Source organism: Contarinia nasturtii, unplaced genomic scaffold (assembly GCF_009176525.2).
Source record: "Contarinia nasturtii isolate CC-2019 unplaced genomic scaffold, AAFC_CNas_1.1 Cnas_scaffold_810, whole genome shotgun sequence".
NCBI classification, from domain to species: domain Eukaryota; kingdom Metazoa; phylum Arthropoda; class Insecta; order Diptera; family Cecidomyiidae; genus Contarinia; species Contarinia nasturtii.
The window spans coordinates 2,972,502-2,988,712 of NW_022198157.1; the positions used below are offsets into that span (position 1 = coordinate 2,972,502).

The 16,211-nt window shown below is 35.5% G+C and overlaps 3 protein-coding genes across 3 annotated transcripts; 1 reads left to right on the forward strand and 2 right to left on the reverse strand.

The window, feature by feature from the left end:
* Positions 1–20: 20 nt before the first annotated feature.
* LOC116342158 (BTB/POZ domain-containing protein KCTD12-like) lies at positions 21–4,207 on the forward strand. The gene has a single exon (XM_031769660.1). The coding sequence runs from the start codon at positions 1,010–1,012 to the stop codon at positions 1,721–1,723; it is 714 nt and encodes a 237-aa protein (XP_031625520.1). The 5' UTR covers positions 21–1,009; the 3' UTR covers positions 1,724–4,207.
* Positions 4,208–8,127: 3,920 nt separating this feature from the next.
* On the reverse strand, positions 8,128–14,727 carry LOC116342147. Its single transcript, XM_031769648.1, has 3 exons — positions 14,537–14,727; positions 14,191–14,328; positions 8,128–14,120 (listed from the first exon to the last, which is right to left on the reverse strand). Exons 1-3 carry the CDS (start codon positions 14,631–14,633, stop codon positions 8,323–8,325), a joined length of 6,033 nt encoding a protein of 2,010 aa, XP_031625508.1. The 5' UTR covers positions 14,634–14,727; the 3' UTR covers positions 8,128–8,322.
* Positions 14,728–14,881: 154 nt separating this feature from the next.
* LOC116342152 (DNA-directed RNA polymerases I and III subunit RPAC1) lies at positions 14,882–16,082 on the reverse strand. The gene has a single exon (XM_031769652.1). The coding sequence runs from the start codon at positions 15,979–15,981 to the stop codon at positions 14,965–14,967; it is 1,017 nt and encodes a 338-aa protein (XP_031625512.1). The 5' UTR covers positions 15,982–16,082; the 3' UTR covers positions 14,882–14,964.
* Between the last annotated feature and the right edge of the window lie 129 nt (positions 16,083–16,211).

Below are 16,211 nucleotides of genomic sequence, written 5' to 3' on the forward strand. Positions count from 1 at the left end.
CATTCGCATTGTGGCAGCTCCGTTGATAGCACGCGTTTTTGTGAGAGAGCAACAATTTTTGTGAACGAACTACATCAGCTGACCTTTCGCAACCGAATTTTAACGATATTTGAAGCCAAACGAAAAAGTACCATCAGGCTGAAACATTCGTTTTTCTCAATGAATATTGATTTCCATCTGGTGGAACACCGAAAAACAATCTTTTACATTTGAATACATGAATTTTTAAGTGAGCACGCGGAATAATTTGTGTTTTAAGCACGAAAAATCAGGTGTTGAATAAATGAACAAGAGTGTTCCGTCAGATATATATATATGCATACATAGTGAATTCTATTATCCCCAAATCGACGGCAACGAAAAGGCAAATCGAGTGAACATTGTTGAGGAATAAAAAAGAAAAAGGAAACCAGCAACTGGTCTCTCTCGCTGTCTTTCACTTGTACTCTCTAATTGAGCTCAGAAAGAAAAGTTGAACCATAAAAAGTAGTGGTGGCTGCTGGCATCATTTTCAGTTTCATATTGCTATTAATCCGGAATGTAAATTGTGTAAAAGAATACGCTACAATATTGATGGTTTTTTTTATTCGTGTGTGCAGTTAAAATCCGTTTATTCGTTTAACCGATTTCGTGCTCTGTTAGAAGTTCCCTTTGGCTGACACATCACTACTACATTTTCCATTATCATAAAGAGGATTTATATATACATAATATATATTTTTTCTTCTTTCACATCAAACTAGTGTACTATTGATTTCCGAATAAACATTGCACATATACTTACTGGCTTATTGACAAACATTGGTACATGCACACTGCGTCTAGTTTACTGCCATCGTAATCGTGTGATGTCTACATTTCGTTAGTGCAATTTGGATTACTATAGAGAGTAAATAAAAACGAAAATCCCGAGCATCAAATTGACGAGCTTTTATTATATTTTCACGCTTGGATCACAATTACAACGACGACGACGACAACAACAATAACACCACAACATAATTGCAATATGAGCGCCGATAACGATGAAATAATTGAGTTGAATGTCGGTGGTGTACACTATACAACAACACGAAAAACATTAACAAGTGATAAGAATTCACGACTTGCCGAATTGTTCGACGAGAACAATCAATCATCATCGTCGTTCATGAAAGATGCCAAAGGTCGGTATTTCATAGATCGTGATGGCGACACTTTTCGTTTCATTTTGGATTATTTGCGTGACGATGTCATCCAATTTCCAGATGGATTTCGGGGAAAACGACGTCTCATCAAAGAAGCGGAGCACTTCAAGCTTGATAACATGATTAAATCAATGCAAACCATAAGCGATTCGCATAACGGTTGTATCACAATCGGTTACCGTGGCTCTTTTGGTTTTGGAAAAGACGGTTTGGCAGATGTTAAATTTCGTAAATTGTCACGTATTTTGATTTGTGGTCGCGTTAGTTTGTGTCGCGATGTTTTTGGTGATACATTGAACGAATCAAGAGACCCACATTCCGACCATGGTGGAAATACATCGAGATACACTTCACGCTTCTTTTTGAAGCATTGTTTCATCGAACAAGCGTTCGATATGCTTCATGAACAGGGATTCAGACTTGCAGGCTGCTGTGGAAGCGGCACTTCAGCACCAGCAGCCGAATTAAAACCAGGCATTGATGCAGAGGAGTCACGCTGGAGCCACTATAATGAATTTGTATTTGTACGCGACTAAATGCCATCTGTTTGTGTGCGTGAAGTGATACCAATCATTCCAAAAAACAAAAAACTGAATAAAAAATAATCTGTATAAGCTTTTATCATTTAGCAGTGTGATGTCAATGTGTAGAATTAATTCCATAAACAAAAGGACATTTTACAAATGAAAAGGGAGAGATAGAAAATACGAATAAAAAATGAACGGTTTTTTTTAATGGAATTTAATAGAATTTAATTCCCTCGATAAAAGACATTTTGACAAATATTATGTTCGAATGAATATTTACTTTTCTACTAAAAATGGCAATATATTTTTCTTCAAATGAAACCCTCTATGGACTTTTATATTTAGAAAATACACTTAGGTGATGTGAATGTCGCAAAATTGTCTACTATGAGCTTTGTATGGCAATTAATTATGATTTTCTATGTGATGTGTAGCATTGTAATTGGTAAAATCTTCATTATATCACAGCTGTCTGTTTTTAATTTGATTTATTAGCTTTGACAAGAAAAAAGACAAAAATAGAACACCATAAATTACAATATTGTCTATGAGTATATGCGAAGATGAAGTATTGGCGTTATTTTTATTTGCAAACATTTTACGCTCTGTTTAAGATGGAAAAGACACACACATACACATTATTGGATCATAATATAAATGAAATTTGTAATGCATTTGTGTGGGGAATAGCCATAAGAGTGTATTTATTTTACAAGTACAGAAAATTAAATGATCCAACAATGGTTTTGGTCGCTTTGATAATGATCTTTATTGATTGTTGCCCATTCATAATAATTCACTTGACGTTAATTTACACCCGAGCGGCGATTTTATAGGCCGCTTGTGAACTACAATATGTCCTGAAATAACAAACGCAAAGGATGCCTTAGCGACGAGACCATGTAAAGGCCACAAGAGAAACGAAGAGACATAAAAATAAAACGAAATTGTTTTTTGTTTTTTCATTTTATTTTGTGTGCGTATCTCTTGAAACGTTTGCAGCGGCAATCACAAGAAAATTAATCATGTTATTGAATGAGCGCCTGACAAACCAAAATAAACAGAAAAAAAGAAAGTTAGCCCATGATCCCTTTTGTGTGGCGAGCTCAGCGTCTGTGGCACATTTTAAGCTTTCTTTTGCGTTTTTCTACTAAGCATTTCTGTTTAATGTTCTTCGCTTTTCACAATGTTAATCGCTTGGCCAGCATAACTATAATCATTTCCAGTACGTTTGTTTCAATTTTATTTTTGGTGTATCCTTTAATCTGCACTTCCCTCACTCTCTAGTTCCACTCGATTTTCTCTTCACTCTTCTCTCTTCCTCTCTATATGTATGGCTTCAGCGGAAAAAGGTCATAAAAGTGAAATTTAAAACAAAATTGCAAATACATATGTATTACATAGCCGAGTGAACAATGTAAACACCAACTGGGAAACCTATTCAGAGGAAAGTCGCATTTTGAAAAGAGACTGATTCCATCTGATAGTGCGCGAAAAATTAAGAAGTGTCCTCAGTTTTTAGTGGCGAATGTCACTAAAATTGGAACATATTGAATAGAAATTTGTCTACACTGAAACGGTTTTTATCTCATTACATTTTGTGATGAACCTTATTTCACCTGAATGCGTGAAAAATTTAAAAATTCACCAGTTTTCAGGTCCAGATTTTTTTTGTGAATTTTTTTCAAAATGTTCCAATTTCAATGACCAGAAAAGTCGGTTATAAAAAAGTGAACTATTTTTTTTTCATATGGAATCAGACCAATTTCTATTTTCGACTGTCCTCCGAACAGGTTTACTAGTAAGCAAAGTGTCGAGAGATATAACTTAATTTAATTGCACACATACACCGGAGAAAATTGCCAACTGGAGAAATGAAAAACAAAAATTAAGATGTTATATTAAACATACATATTTTCGGGTTGAAATGTAGCAAGTTGCTGCTCATTTGCGCACTTTGTTCGCCCGAACGCTTTTCTTCAGCACTTAACGTCGGTCCAAATTATGATTCAAATCAAATTGAGAAATAACTTCACATCCATCACACCAGCAAGACGGCAACATTCTCCACCAAATTCGCTTAAAAGATATCGAGAGAGATAAAATATACTCAGTCGAATAAACATTTCGAAGAAACAACACCGACCTTTTCAATGAATTGCACAAACTGAGCATTAATGAAATATAAACGTAAATCTGCCAATATCGAATGGCTAAACTCAATTACAAATCAAATTGACACACATTATATAGGAATAACCATCAAATAATTTCACAATAATTGGACGGAAAACTATTTTCAGCCATTGCATACAGTGTCAAATCTCTATTGTAGAATGGAATTTAATCATAAATTAGCTATTAAATTCAATAATTGAAGCTGAAATCACTTCGAAAATTGAAAAATCAATAGATATATTTGCATTACACAATATGGAATGTATATGGTATATAGTGTGCAAAGCACGCGACAAATAGCACAGAATATAATAGAGGAATATCCATTTAACAAATGTTAATATTGTTGTAAAATGTGAGTTGATTAATAAAATGCAAATCCATTTAGTGGAAGATATCTCTGTGAACAAAAAAAAACACTGTGTATGGCCTTGAATTTCCTTTCAGGTTCTTTGTTGGAAAATGAACATATTGTTAGCGTTGTGCAATGAAATTTGGACCCTTTTTCCCTTTTTGTGCCATATACCATCGTCAATCTCTGTTAAAACATATTCCACAATTCAATGAATTTAATCAAGTTTTAACGCAGTAAAAATTTGCTTTTGTGGATGCGCCCTCAAAATTCCGCGAACGAATAAATGACGAACAAAAATTGCTGCAATCATCCGGTTTCATGGTGAACATCAAATGGTTTGTATATTATGGCCCATCGCAGTTTTTATCGTCAACTTAAATTCCAAACACAAAACATTGCATGATGACGATGACGCTTCTTTTTCTTATTTTTTTTTTTTTGCTTTATCTGAATCACGAATTAGCCACGCTAAATTTAATGCAATCCGTCAGGAATATTATTTTTAGTTGTAAAATGTGAGCAGGAAGAGCAACAACTTTAAAGTTCACTTTATTTTCCGCCATTTAGTTAGATCTTTAATGTGAACGAGAGAAAAGCTTTAACTTGCTTTTTTTTTAACACGAAAAACATCGAAGTAAGTCACATTTTTTTCGTGAGGCACTCTCAAAACGAGAGCACAACAAAGATGTGTGGTAAAATGTTCATAAATACACGAAATAACCGCTGAAAGCGGTAGAAAGCACTCCAATATCAAAAAAGGGCGACGAGCAAGAGAGATGAGGTAAAATACATTTTTTGCGTATCTCATACAATCAACTTTAATATCAGCAATGACGATGAAATGAACGGAGAGAAAAAAATATTTACTCTGCCGGAACACGTTCAATTTGAACCGTACGCTTTCTTTATAATCGTAATTTTTGCGAAGCATCCATTCGAACCATTATTATTGTGGATGAAGGAAAAGATCAAAAAAACAATAAAGACACCAAGATATTAAAATTGATTGAATATCTTTAGCATCGAATAGAATTTGCATCGTTGCGTCGGTTTGGTCAGCGATACTTATTTTCCCGGCTTAGGAGGAAACCTCTCTCACATAAAACCATTTTAACGACACACCTTTCACAGTCGATGCTCAACTTTTCCTGGCCATTTTTATTTACAGGTATTTTTTTATCCTCACTGTTTCGCAATCTCTCTCTCTCTATCTCTCGTACAAATTGTACGGTACAACATCCATCAAAGTTATATACAGCCGGAACATCATCTCGGCTTTCAATGTTGTATTCGTTTTGCCCATTTCTTAATTGCAAAATTGGTTCGATTGCGAAACGTGCACTCTCTCTGGAGGGCTCTTGAATTTTTATGTGACTTAATTAAAATAGATGCTTTTTTATGGGCACATGGGGAACAAAGATGATTTACACGTAGACGAAAGAGATGCGGTGATTTTAAAGTGAATGTTACGATTTTGAAAAAAAGGACTTAGATTGATTTATTTGATGTGTTCAACATTATCATATAGATTCAATGGGGCAATCAATTTTCAGTTGTTCATGTCTATTGAAGACATCATTGATTCAGGAGCTTTTATTTTGTAGCGACGAAATAAAAATATGTTTCAAAAGTTGAAAATTCGTATTTGTATTTTGTGATGATGTACTCATTTATTATTCAAAACAGCAGCATATGCATTTTAGTATGGTAATAATATCTCCAATTTCAGTTGTATATCATTTTAATATGTTTCTTCTCTGTGGTCATGCAAAAGCAATTTAATTTCCATCTGAATGTCAGAGTTAGGATGACACAAACACAACATTGCATATTTTCAATTTTATATTGCAAAAAAAATCCTTTCGTTTTTATTTAAATAGTTGTATGTCATGTGTCTTTTATGCTATCCAAACTATAGCAAACACTATTCAAAACCCCCTTGGAGGTAACAAACCGCGAAACAAGTTTTCCCAAAACACACACACACAAACTGACAAACAAGCGCAAACTTACTTACTTTGAGATACACACAGTTGTGCCGAAAGCGGCAGTACAATAAATTTCTCATTTTATTGTAGAAATGTTATCTCGTAAATCCAAAAAAGATATTTATATAGATGCCATAAGGCATCTCTTGTACGCACAAATATTTAAAAGCCGTATATATTCTTTAACGATGATGACAGACAATTTACTGTTTACAGAACAACAAATCTTTCCCTTAATTTGATGCAAAGAAAATCAACTTTAAATCACACAAAATTGTGGACGACAAAATATAATTTGTTGTGGTATGTGCTGGTGTAATCTTTAACATACACACCAAAGTACACGAATGAATGGTTGAACATTGAAGAAGATGTTCATGGAATGTATTCAATTTTGTTTATTTACATTGTACACACGTACTATCGCCGACATACCGATGTAAGAATAACAACCATCAGCATTTGAGTGGCACATATTTCACGGTTGGGGTTTTGGTATGGTTACATTCAATTATGTGGAATATCTGGTGTATATACGAAATAGCGGCATGAAACCGCTGAACACAATGATTTGCCAAAAACTGTGTGGATAAAGAGCAAGGCAACGAATAATGGTTTAAATAAATGAATTTTATATAATTTGTGTCATTCGGCGTTGCGAATGACAGTTGCAATGGCTACTAAGTCGCAAAGCTTGTAAAATGTGTATAATATTCGGAAGACGATGAGCACACAAGCATTCAACAAAGTTATTGTCGTTCTAATGATGATGGCAAGCCAAATAAATGTGCATATTCACTCTTCTTGCTTCAAAAGTTCACAGTAATCATTTTTGAGCGGCGAAACTCGTTTCGTCTTCCGGATTTAATGGGAACGAGACAGCTGGATACACGATCTTCATTTTTTATTCACTTTGATGGAGTTTTGTTGTTTTTTCATTTTCGCATTTATTTGAACAATTTTCGCGGCTATATTGGACCGCTCCGAAAACTAACATTTTCCAACTCATTCACCATTTTTTTCTTGCGTGGCCATGTAACCTTGTAACCAAATTGTATCAATGTTTAATTCTCCATACGCAATAACCTTACCACAGACAACAACATTAAAATAAATAGAAAGAGATCGGCTCACCTTTTTTTACTCTGACATGGATTTTTCTTTCGAATGTTTACACGCCGACTAAAAGAAATATAGAAGCAATACGAGTCTGCCTTGGACAGTTACCGTGACGTAAATATTTAATTTTAATTATAATTGAAATAAACCTCAAACAATCCACCTACGTACGAACCAGAAATTACACATTGAATCGGAAATTCTTTTGCTAAATATGAGGCATTTCCCCGTTGGAATTCTCTTTTTTTTTCTCACCACTCTGAAATATTGAGTTTCAATTTACGCAATCGATGGCATGTGCTCCAATTTTGATTGCATCATTTCACATGAAATATATAAGTTTCAAATGTACAGCACACTCTTAAGATTATTGCTCGTAAATCTACATTGTTCACCTTCAAAACTTATAAATGATTTCGATGGTGTTGGTAAGCTAGAAAATCTATTAGTTCAATAGACCTTTCGATTCAAGCTTAATCTCCATCGTTAAAATAAAAAAGAACTCAAGATAAATGAAGAACTCTTTTCAGAAAACTTAAAAAAATGCAAGAAATGTTGAAAATTGCCTGTCGTTTGTTTGTTTTGAGAAAAAGTTCTATCTCAGTGTATTTGTATCGCGACCACATGTCTAGCAAAGGTAAAAGGTAATAAGATACTTACATTTCCTGGAACTTTCATATTTCTCCCCTTTTAAATTAAATTTCATTCTTCTTCGCCATCATTGTAAATAAAAAGTATTCAACAAAAGAGAAAAAAAATGCACCCAATTTTTGTTTTCGATTGAAAAGATTTCACAACATTTTATTTCCTTTTATTTACTTTCTCGAGTTTATATGTGTTTCGCTTTGTTTGCGTTGTATAAAATACATAAATCATATCATTTATTTTAAATGGGAAATGTTGCAGTTGTACAATAAAATGTAATCGTTTGTAATTCAGTTCGAATGATTAATTAGGGTTTCTTTTCCCTAGAAATGTTTAGCGTTTTGCCAGCAAACGATGATTTCACGAAGGCTCGACAGAATAAAAATCGATTGTTCGTTTAGGTTGCCAAATTCCCGGAGTTTTCGATTGTATTCCAGTTTGCGTTCAGCATGCAGATACGCCTGTGTGTTTTCCATCACAAAATTACAATCCCACACCAGATCAGCGCTCACATAACCGCCCATACATTTGATCAAATGTGTAATATTCTCTTCGCTTAAGAATCTACATCGATTATCTTTCAATGCGATTGATTTTAATACGTTCAAATAGCGCACAAATGAAATTTCAGCGATTCGTTGCGATAAATTTGGGCAAATTTTCACCAAAATATTCATCATTTGAATTTCAATGCTATTCACTGTATTACTTCCGTATTCAATACGGTTTATGATAACCGAATTGTACAAATTATTTAGAATTGTGCATAAAATATCCAAAAAGTCAAATTGAAAGAATTCAATGTTATCGACAACGTTGCTCAACCACGGTAAAATGCCAACAATGTCAATTAAGAGTTTTGCTGATTTTGGAATTTTTGCGGTTGCATTGATGACCGTTAAAATTTGTATATTACGTTCGCGTGTCGTTGTTGGACATCCATAATAACCGAGCAGCGCTTTAAAAATGTGATTTGATATGAGCACTTTAAAATCGTTGCTTGTTTTTAGACCATCGCGTAGCACATCTAAAATAAAACTGCGATGAATACTATGGTTTACATCGGGACTATGGAAGAGAACATTAAACTCGGGCACGGTCATGAAATCAAACGCATTTTTTATCAGCAAAAATGTACTCAACGGACGATAAAGTTCACTCAACGGATTCATCAATGTGTTGATTGTTCGTGCAAAGAATACACCGGCCACGTATGGAATGCGTGGTATGCGACGTGACTTTTTATTACGTTTTTGTGCTTCGACCGTTAGATTTTGTACGCCATTGCGAATGCCATTGAAAATATGAATCCACAGTTTATTATCGACAAATCGTGCACTCTCCATATGGTTGCGATAACGTTGAAATGCAGTTGCGGCTGCCAATCGCATATCCTGATCGGAACTTGATAGACTGGCAAATGTAATCGCCAACATACCATTTTGTGCCGGACGCAATGGTTTTGTAAATGATTCAGGTGCAAATGACATTTGCATTAATGGTATCAAAAATGCTGGATCGTATACATTTTCGAATGTTTCATCTCTTCGGGCCGATTCATTCAATAGCGTTGTATCAATGTTACCATCACCACGTTCGACCAACTTTTCAACCGTACTCTTTGCAATGCTCACATGATTTGAATACTCTTGACCGATGATTCCATTGCAAATGAATTCAACGCTTGGCACTTGCTCGATGACATTCAATTTACGCCAAACCGGAAAATTGACCAGTGTATTTTCGGAAATGTCAGCATCAAAAAGAGCCATCACTTGATCTTGTGGCTCTTGTAATAATGTCGGTTTCACATTTGAATTCAATGAATAATAGCTTAAGGCACTTTCACCAAAAATGAACGGACGATATTTACGCATTTCACACCCGTGCCGTTCGTACATTTGTAAGATGGCCAACAAGTATTGATCGCTGAATGACATTTTGCCTTGGTAAGCGGACAACAAAATTGGTATGTGATTCGATTCCATGACTTCAGCATCTTTTCGCACCAAAACATACAATAAATAGGCTAAATTTGATTTGAGTTGAGTTTTATGTTGCATTGTTATTATGTCGAAGAAACTTGGGTGTTGCACGACCATTTCGAAAAATAACTTTACATCATCACTTTTCCCATCGTTCGCATAAAATTCGTCGCACAGATAAGCGAATATTTTCAACAATGTGGCCGCCTCTTCTTTGATTTTGTTCGCTTCGTTCTTTTGTAAGCGGAGTCCATGCTTCAAACATGATTTACCTAATTGTATCCAAAGTTGTGTTCCGCATATTTGGTCGTATTGCAACTTTGTTGACAATGCCATTGGTAATAGCTTTTGTTTTAACTTTGTCCAATCGTACGCTACATAAATGAAGCTCTCAACTTTTTTCACATCGAGCGATTCGTGTTTCAACAGTGTGCCAAATAAACGAACAAAAATTGCCAAAAAGTTTTCGTACGATTGTTGAATGGCTTCGACTTTGTCGCTGTGCATGAGCACTTTCAAATGAATTGATTTGATAATTTGTAACTGGAATATTTCAGCACCTTCAAAGTTAACCACTTTCTTCAGGAAATCGGTGCACTCATTGATCGGCATACATTTTTCAATCAAAAACACCGAACTCAATACATTCTCTTTGTAAATAACGGCCGCTTTTGCTGGTTTCTCAATTGCTTTCATAATACCATTTTTGTATTCTGCGTACAGGTGCGTCAATAGCTTGCCACTCAAATCGATGTGCTTGACGGCAACAACATTCAAAAGTGGATAGATTAATTCCTTCTTCGACATATTATCCTCGATTAATTTGGGCAAACGAACGATAAGATTGGATTTCCGTTCAAGCAATAAGCATGCTAATTTGATGGCAACTTTATTCAATCGCTTTGCATCGAAGATGGCATTGAACAAATCATCATGTACATCGCTTAAATGATGATAGTAAATGGATAGATAAGCGACCAAAGCTTCTTCAATTACTTGATAATTAATTTCGACATTTACATGCGAAATGAGATTTACATACAACGCACTGATGCTGGCAATGATTGATGAATCCGCAGCACGTTCCTTCAGTTCAGCCAGGCGTCGCAATGCATACGATAGAATGCTGGCAAATGTTGAAATTTCATTTTGCGGTGTCACAAAGTGTTCGTATTTCAATTGAGATAAACTTGTGAGAATTTCACAGCAATTATCCGCATCCAAGTGAAACGTGATTAGCAAATCAATGAGATTTTCGTTGGATTGTGGTGGCGGTGAAGTTTTTTCCATCTCAACTGAGGTGACGATTTGATTACTAATCTTTTTGCGATAGTGCACCAAAATATCGTTCATTGACTCAGTGTACTCGACATTTTTCACCATTTCATATACGAGACGCGTCATTTGACTGTCCTTCGACCAAATATCAAACGATTGCAGCAAATAATAACAATTGGAAAATACATACTTTAATGCTTTCACCGTTGGATTTACGTCCGATTCATTAAGCTCAAAACCATGTTCACCGCATTCACGAGCTGTTGTCGCAATCACATCCAATATTTTCATCAATTCACCAAAAAATCGAATGGCTTGTGTGCATTGTTCATTAGTTAACGAATTGATTTTGTGACGTTGGTTTGTAACAAACATCAAAGTGTAAATCAAAACCATAATTTCGGTTTCATTTGACAGTGTTGCGTTCAATTTATAATCAACTCCATTCAAGTGCACTATCAAATCGTTAGTCTTTTCCGTCGATTCCGATGTTTCCATGACAACCGTCAATTGTTCGTCGAATATCTTCACTATTGTATCGTGCGAATTTTCCACTAAAGAATCGTAGAATTTGCACAACGCACTCGATGGGAATTCCGTTGGGAATTTTCCACATTTTGATTGTACAATCCATTTTTTCATGTACGATGAATATTTATGTGAAATCGTCTCAGTTGCGTAATAAACTGACTCTGGCACCGGCAAATAATGGAATAAATAAAAACCCACCATTTCAATGTACGCCAAAATTTCCGCTTTCTCTTCATTTTCGTCGCCATTGTCGTTCGTATCGGGTAGCGCATCATACGATTGAATAACATACGAAAAAAATGGTCGCAATGTGGCCACATCCAATAATCCTTTCAATGTCGTACCTTTTTCAATATTCTCAAATGTTTCGATCAGATTTTTATCCATGGTTGATGGTAGTTTGGCATGGATTTTTGTGATTTGAGAATTATTTGCATCAAACGAATTGATTTGATTCACAAGAAATTCTCTGATTGATGTTAATGAATCTTCGTCAATGTGATCGATGGCGGCCAACCATAAGTCAATCTCAAGTGCACCATTCTCAAATAAGCCAGTATTGAGGAAAACCGTTCGCAACAAATGTTTCGCTTCGTTTCGTTCGTTTGGCGTACCAAATCGATAAACATTGAAAAACGACTGAATGATTTGACCGAAAAGTTTGGTTTTCGGTGAAAGTGCCTTTGGTTCTAATGCCAACATCAGTTTGACCGCTTTGAATTCGATGCGAGTACTGCTTTCAAGCTCACGATTCAGTTCATAAATTGGTCCCAAAATTTTGATATAGTTGATCACCGACGATGTTGTGTCAATGAATGATGGAATCGATTTTGTGATTATCAACAGCAAATCCAAAATACTCTCCAAATGCTCAAACATTTTCTCGCTGTCAGCCGTTCCATCCACTTGCGTCATGTGCAGCGACAACAAAATATTTTCAACCGTTGGACACAACGTCAAAATATGATTTATCAAATCGAATTTTATCTTTTTCAATTCGTTGGCTCGGTGCACATTCCATTGGGATATTTTAAACAAATACTGATTGCATTGTTTGAACATTAAATACAGTAAATTTGTTGATTTCTGACGGACCATCAAATTGTCGCTGCGCAATGTGTTTTTGTTCCGTAGTTGTTGCAGTATTTCGGGTGCCATACAAATGTCTTTGATCAATTCAATTGTTTCTTTTGAATTCATTTTTTTAATTTGATATTGAATGATGTTGGGTGTGAGTGAGTTAATTAATTTTGCGAAAAAATCAACCGCATTCAACCAATTGTTGTACTTTTTGGCCGTGTCCAAGCATGAGGCGTGCTTTTGAATGAATCTTTTCGTTAGCTCCGGGCATGCCTTCAATATTTCAATGACCAAATCGGTTTTGTGCTTATCGCCCATAAAATAATTGTCCATTTTAACCAATACCTCCTTTTGAATGCGATTAAATTTCAAATGACGTTGTCCCAGGCTCTTGAATGCAATTCCATTTTTACGCGATGCCAACAATTCGCACAAAAACCAATACACCGTTTCGCATACAGTGTTTCTATCGTCGATATTAATGAATTGGGCTGCTTTGTCTTTGGTCTTTTTATTGGAAATTGCTGCAAAATATCCGGGCCCCTTCCAATCGAACAGTCGAAGCAATTCGTTGACAACATTCACTCCAAATACTTGGATTTTTTTGGTTTTTGTCACAATACCCGACTCCAAGACAAACTTTAAAAAGGAGTTAAGTACCAGCAGTACTATGTCTTTGCTGTCGTAAATCATGCCCGATATTAGTGCCAGCAATAATTCATTACGGTCTAACAGGTTCTTGATTAGCACCTCATTCCCTTCGATGATGAACGATAGAACGAAGTAAATATAACATGAACGCACCCGTTCGTCGTCTGGCAAGTTGCTTTCATTTCGATCGTGGGCTGTGAATCGTTTGAGTGTTTCTGAATTGAATGCAACATTGAATGTGGTTAACAATTCTCGGCCTAAATGTGGTGCCAAGTACACAGCATCAGTGAGCAATTTCAACACGGACTTTTTATGTGTGGCATAATTTGATGAGAGCATTTTTTCAATGCTGGCACGATGATTATTCAAAACGTATGCACACGTTTCGACCGCATCTGTATTCGATCTACTTTGCTGATTCATCTTTTCCATTAAAATCAAGTGCAACGCTTTAAATATGTATGAAATGTGGAATAATTCATTTTTATCAATTTTGTTCAACACCTGAGCTATTTCCAGTGGTTTGCCACCACCTTTTAGAAATTGCGAAACTATCGTATCATCAGATTCCGCCTTTTGCAGGAAAATTCGAATGTCTGTGCGGGTGGAAAAGAAAGATTTGTTGATATTTGACAGTATAAGAAAAGAATATGTGCCGATGTTTACCTGTGACGCAATCGCTTTTCCGAAGTGCATCACGGAATTTCTTTACTACAAACGGTTTAGTGGAGACGGGAAGTGGTGTTTCTTTTGGTTCTTCTTCAATATTGTTGCTTTCTTCGTGATCACTATCGTCGGCCAAACCTAAAAACATGTTTAACATTAGAAAAATAAAAATAAAATATTAAAATTTTTACAATTTTACACAATTTCCGTAAAATTCATTAGTATTTTAATTTACACCATTTATTTATGTCGTCTCACACATGGTATAACATTTTTTAAAAAATTATTTTCACTTTACTCTGGTGAAATGTCAAGCACATTGAACAATTCGGTTTTTTTCACTTACCCAATTGCTTATCAACTTCTTTTGATGTAGTTTTCGGTAATTTGGCTATTACTTCATCATCTTCGTCACTTTTGACGTTAACCTTTCGCTTTCCCATATCTTAATTCTATTAAAATTTCGTAAAAAATACTAAAAATTCTCTGCTTATTTTGTACGGGAGCATTCGTATCACGTTGAACGATTCAAAACAATGTATACAATTGTGAGGTTAAGTTCACCATGCGCTCGCCATCTGTCATGTCATGTGCGTTTTTGACAGCTCACTACACAGACATTGGCTTTTGTAAGGAATGAAATAAACAAACAAAAAATTTTTATTTTATTTTCAAATATTTTCTCTTCGAAATAATCATTTCAATTGTCTTTATTTAATTTTATTTGAATTCAAATGATTTTGATAAAAAAACTTGTACTTAAAAATAAATTTATTATTGATTGCCTCCATCCAATTCGTGGATAAATTGCCGGCACTTTTTCTTCAGAATTTTAACAGCTTCGATGAAAATATCGTGCGGTGGATATGCGCCAACTGATTCAACGGAAAAAATGAAATGATCACGAATGCGTGCAATATCAACAGCATCAGCCAAATGTGGATAACGATAAACATTGCGACTGCATGAATCGTACCGCGCATCTTTCACATATGCCTTTCCATTTCCATCAATGTCAATAACACCGGGGCTGAAACATGACTGTAATATTTTGGCATCATCACCCATAACCGGTCGTTTGATTGTTATTTCGGGCAATAAACGATATGTGGCCGTTGACACTGGTGAAAATTTGGCGTGGTCTTTGCCCACTCCCTTAACAGCCAATAGTTTAATGTCAAACTCGTGTCCCGGTCGCATTTTGCTAATCAAAATCTTCTCATGTACTGGACCCACATCACTCTCACGAAACAGTGAACCTTGTTTTCCTTTCGGTATCCATTTGATGTGATTGGAATAGACATTTTGATTCTCGTACAAGCCGTCCGACAGTGCGGTGTCTTTTGCATCTTTGCGTCGTGTACATTTGATTTTTAATTTGTATTCTAGTGTATCTTGGTCGGTGCCCTCATCGTTTCCCTCTTCTGATTTATACTCGAATAGTCGTGGATCGGCTTTCAATGGAATCAAACCCAGTCGATGGGCCAACACCTCGTCTTGAATGATTGATGTGTTGTTGTACATGTACACTTTTTCAATTGCCATGCTGGGCACTTCACTCAACATCAGACGACGAAATGCATTCGCAATGCTCGGCAAACAGCCAATCAAATCGAATTCAATCAATGGTTCGGTTTCTGGTTCATTGTATGCTTGTCGTACAACAACAATACGGAATTTTTTCTTGAAATTCTCAAAACTCCACAGATCGTCAGCCATTCCGTAATCGTGAGCATCTTGTTTCACTTTATATTCGGTTAGATAAACTTTTGGCTTTTCGTCCACTTGCATTGTGAGGAAGTTTTTGTGCGGCACTTAATTAAATTTTACAGTTTTAATTCAAAAGAAACACAAGAAAAAAGCACGCTGTCTTATATTTTGTTGTAATGAATGTCACAACGCACATGACATGTGTTCATTTGACGTTTCGGATTTTAAGAGAACGTTGGTAGGTTTTACCTTGGCAAGTTAAATGAATTGTGAAGGACGACATCTAGCGAGAGTATCACAATTTATTTGAA

Coding starts and splice junctions, on each gene's coding strand:
- LOC116342158 (XM_031769660.1), top strand. CDS start 1,010: ATGAGCGCCGATAACGATGAAATAATTGAGTTGAATGTCGGTGGTGTA.
- LOC116342147 (XM_031769648.1), bottom strand. CDS start 14,633: ATGGGAAAGCGAAAGGTTAACGTCAAAAGTGACGAAGATGATGAAGTA. Junction 14,329..14,536: donor AGAAGTTGATAAGCAATTGG/GTAAGTGAAAAA, acceptor ACATGTTTTTAG/GTTTGGCCGACGATAGTGAT. Junction 14,121..14,190: donor GAAAAGCGATTGCGTCACAG/GTAAACATCGGC, acceptor CCACCCGCACAG/ACATTCGAATTTTCCTGCAA.
- LOC116342152 (XM_031769652.1), bottom strand. CDS start 15,981: ATGCAAGTGGACGAAAAGCCAAAAGTTTATCTAACCGAATATAAAGTG.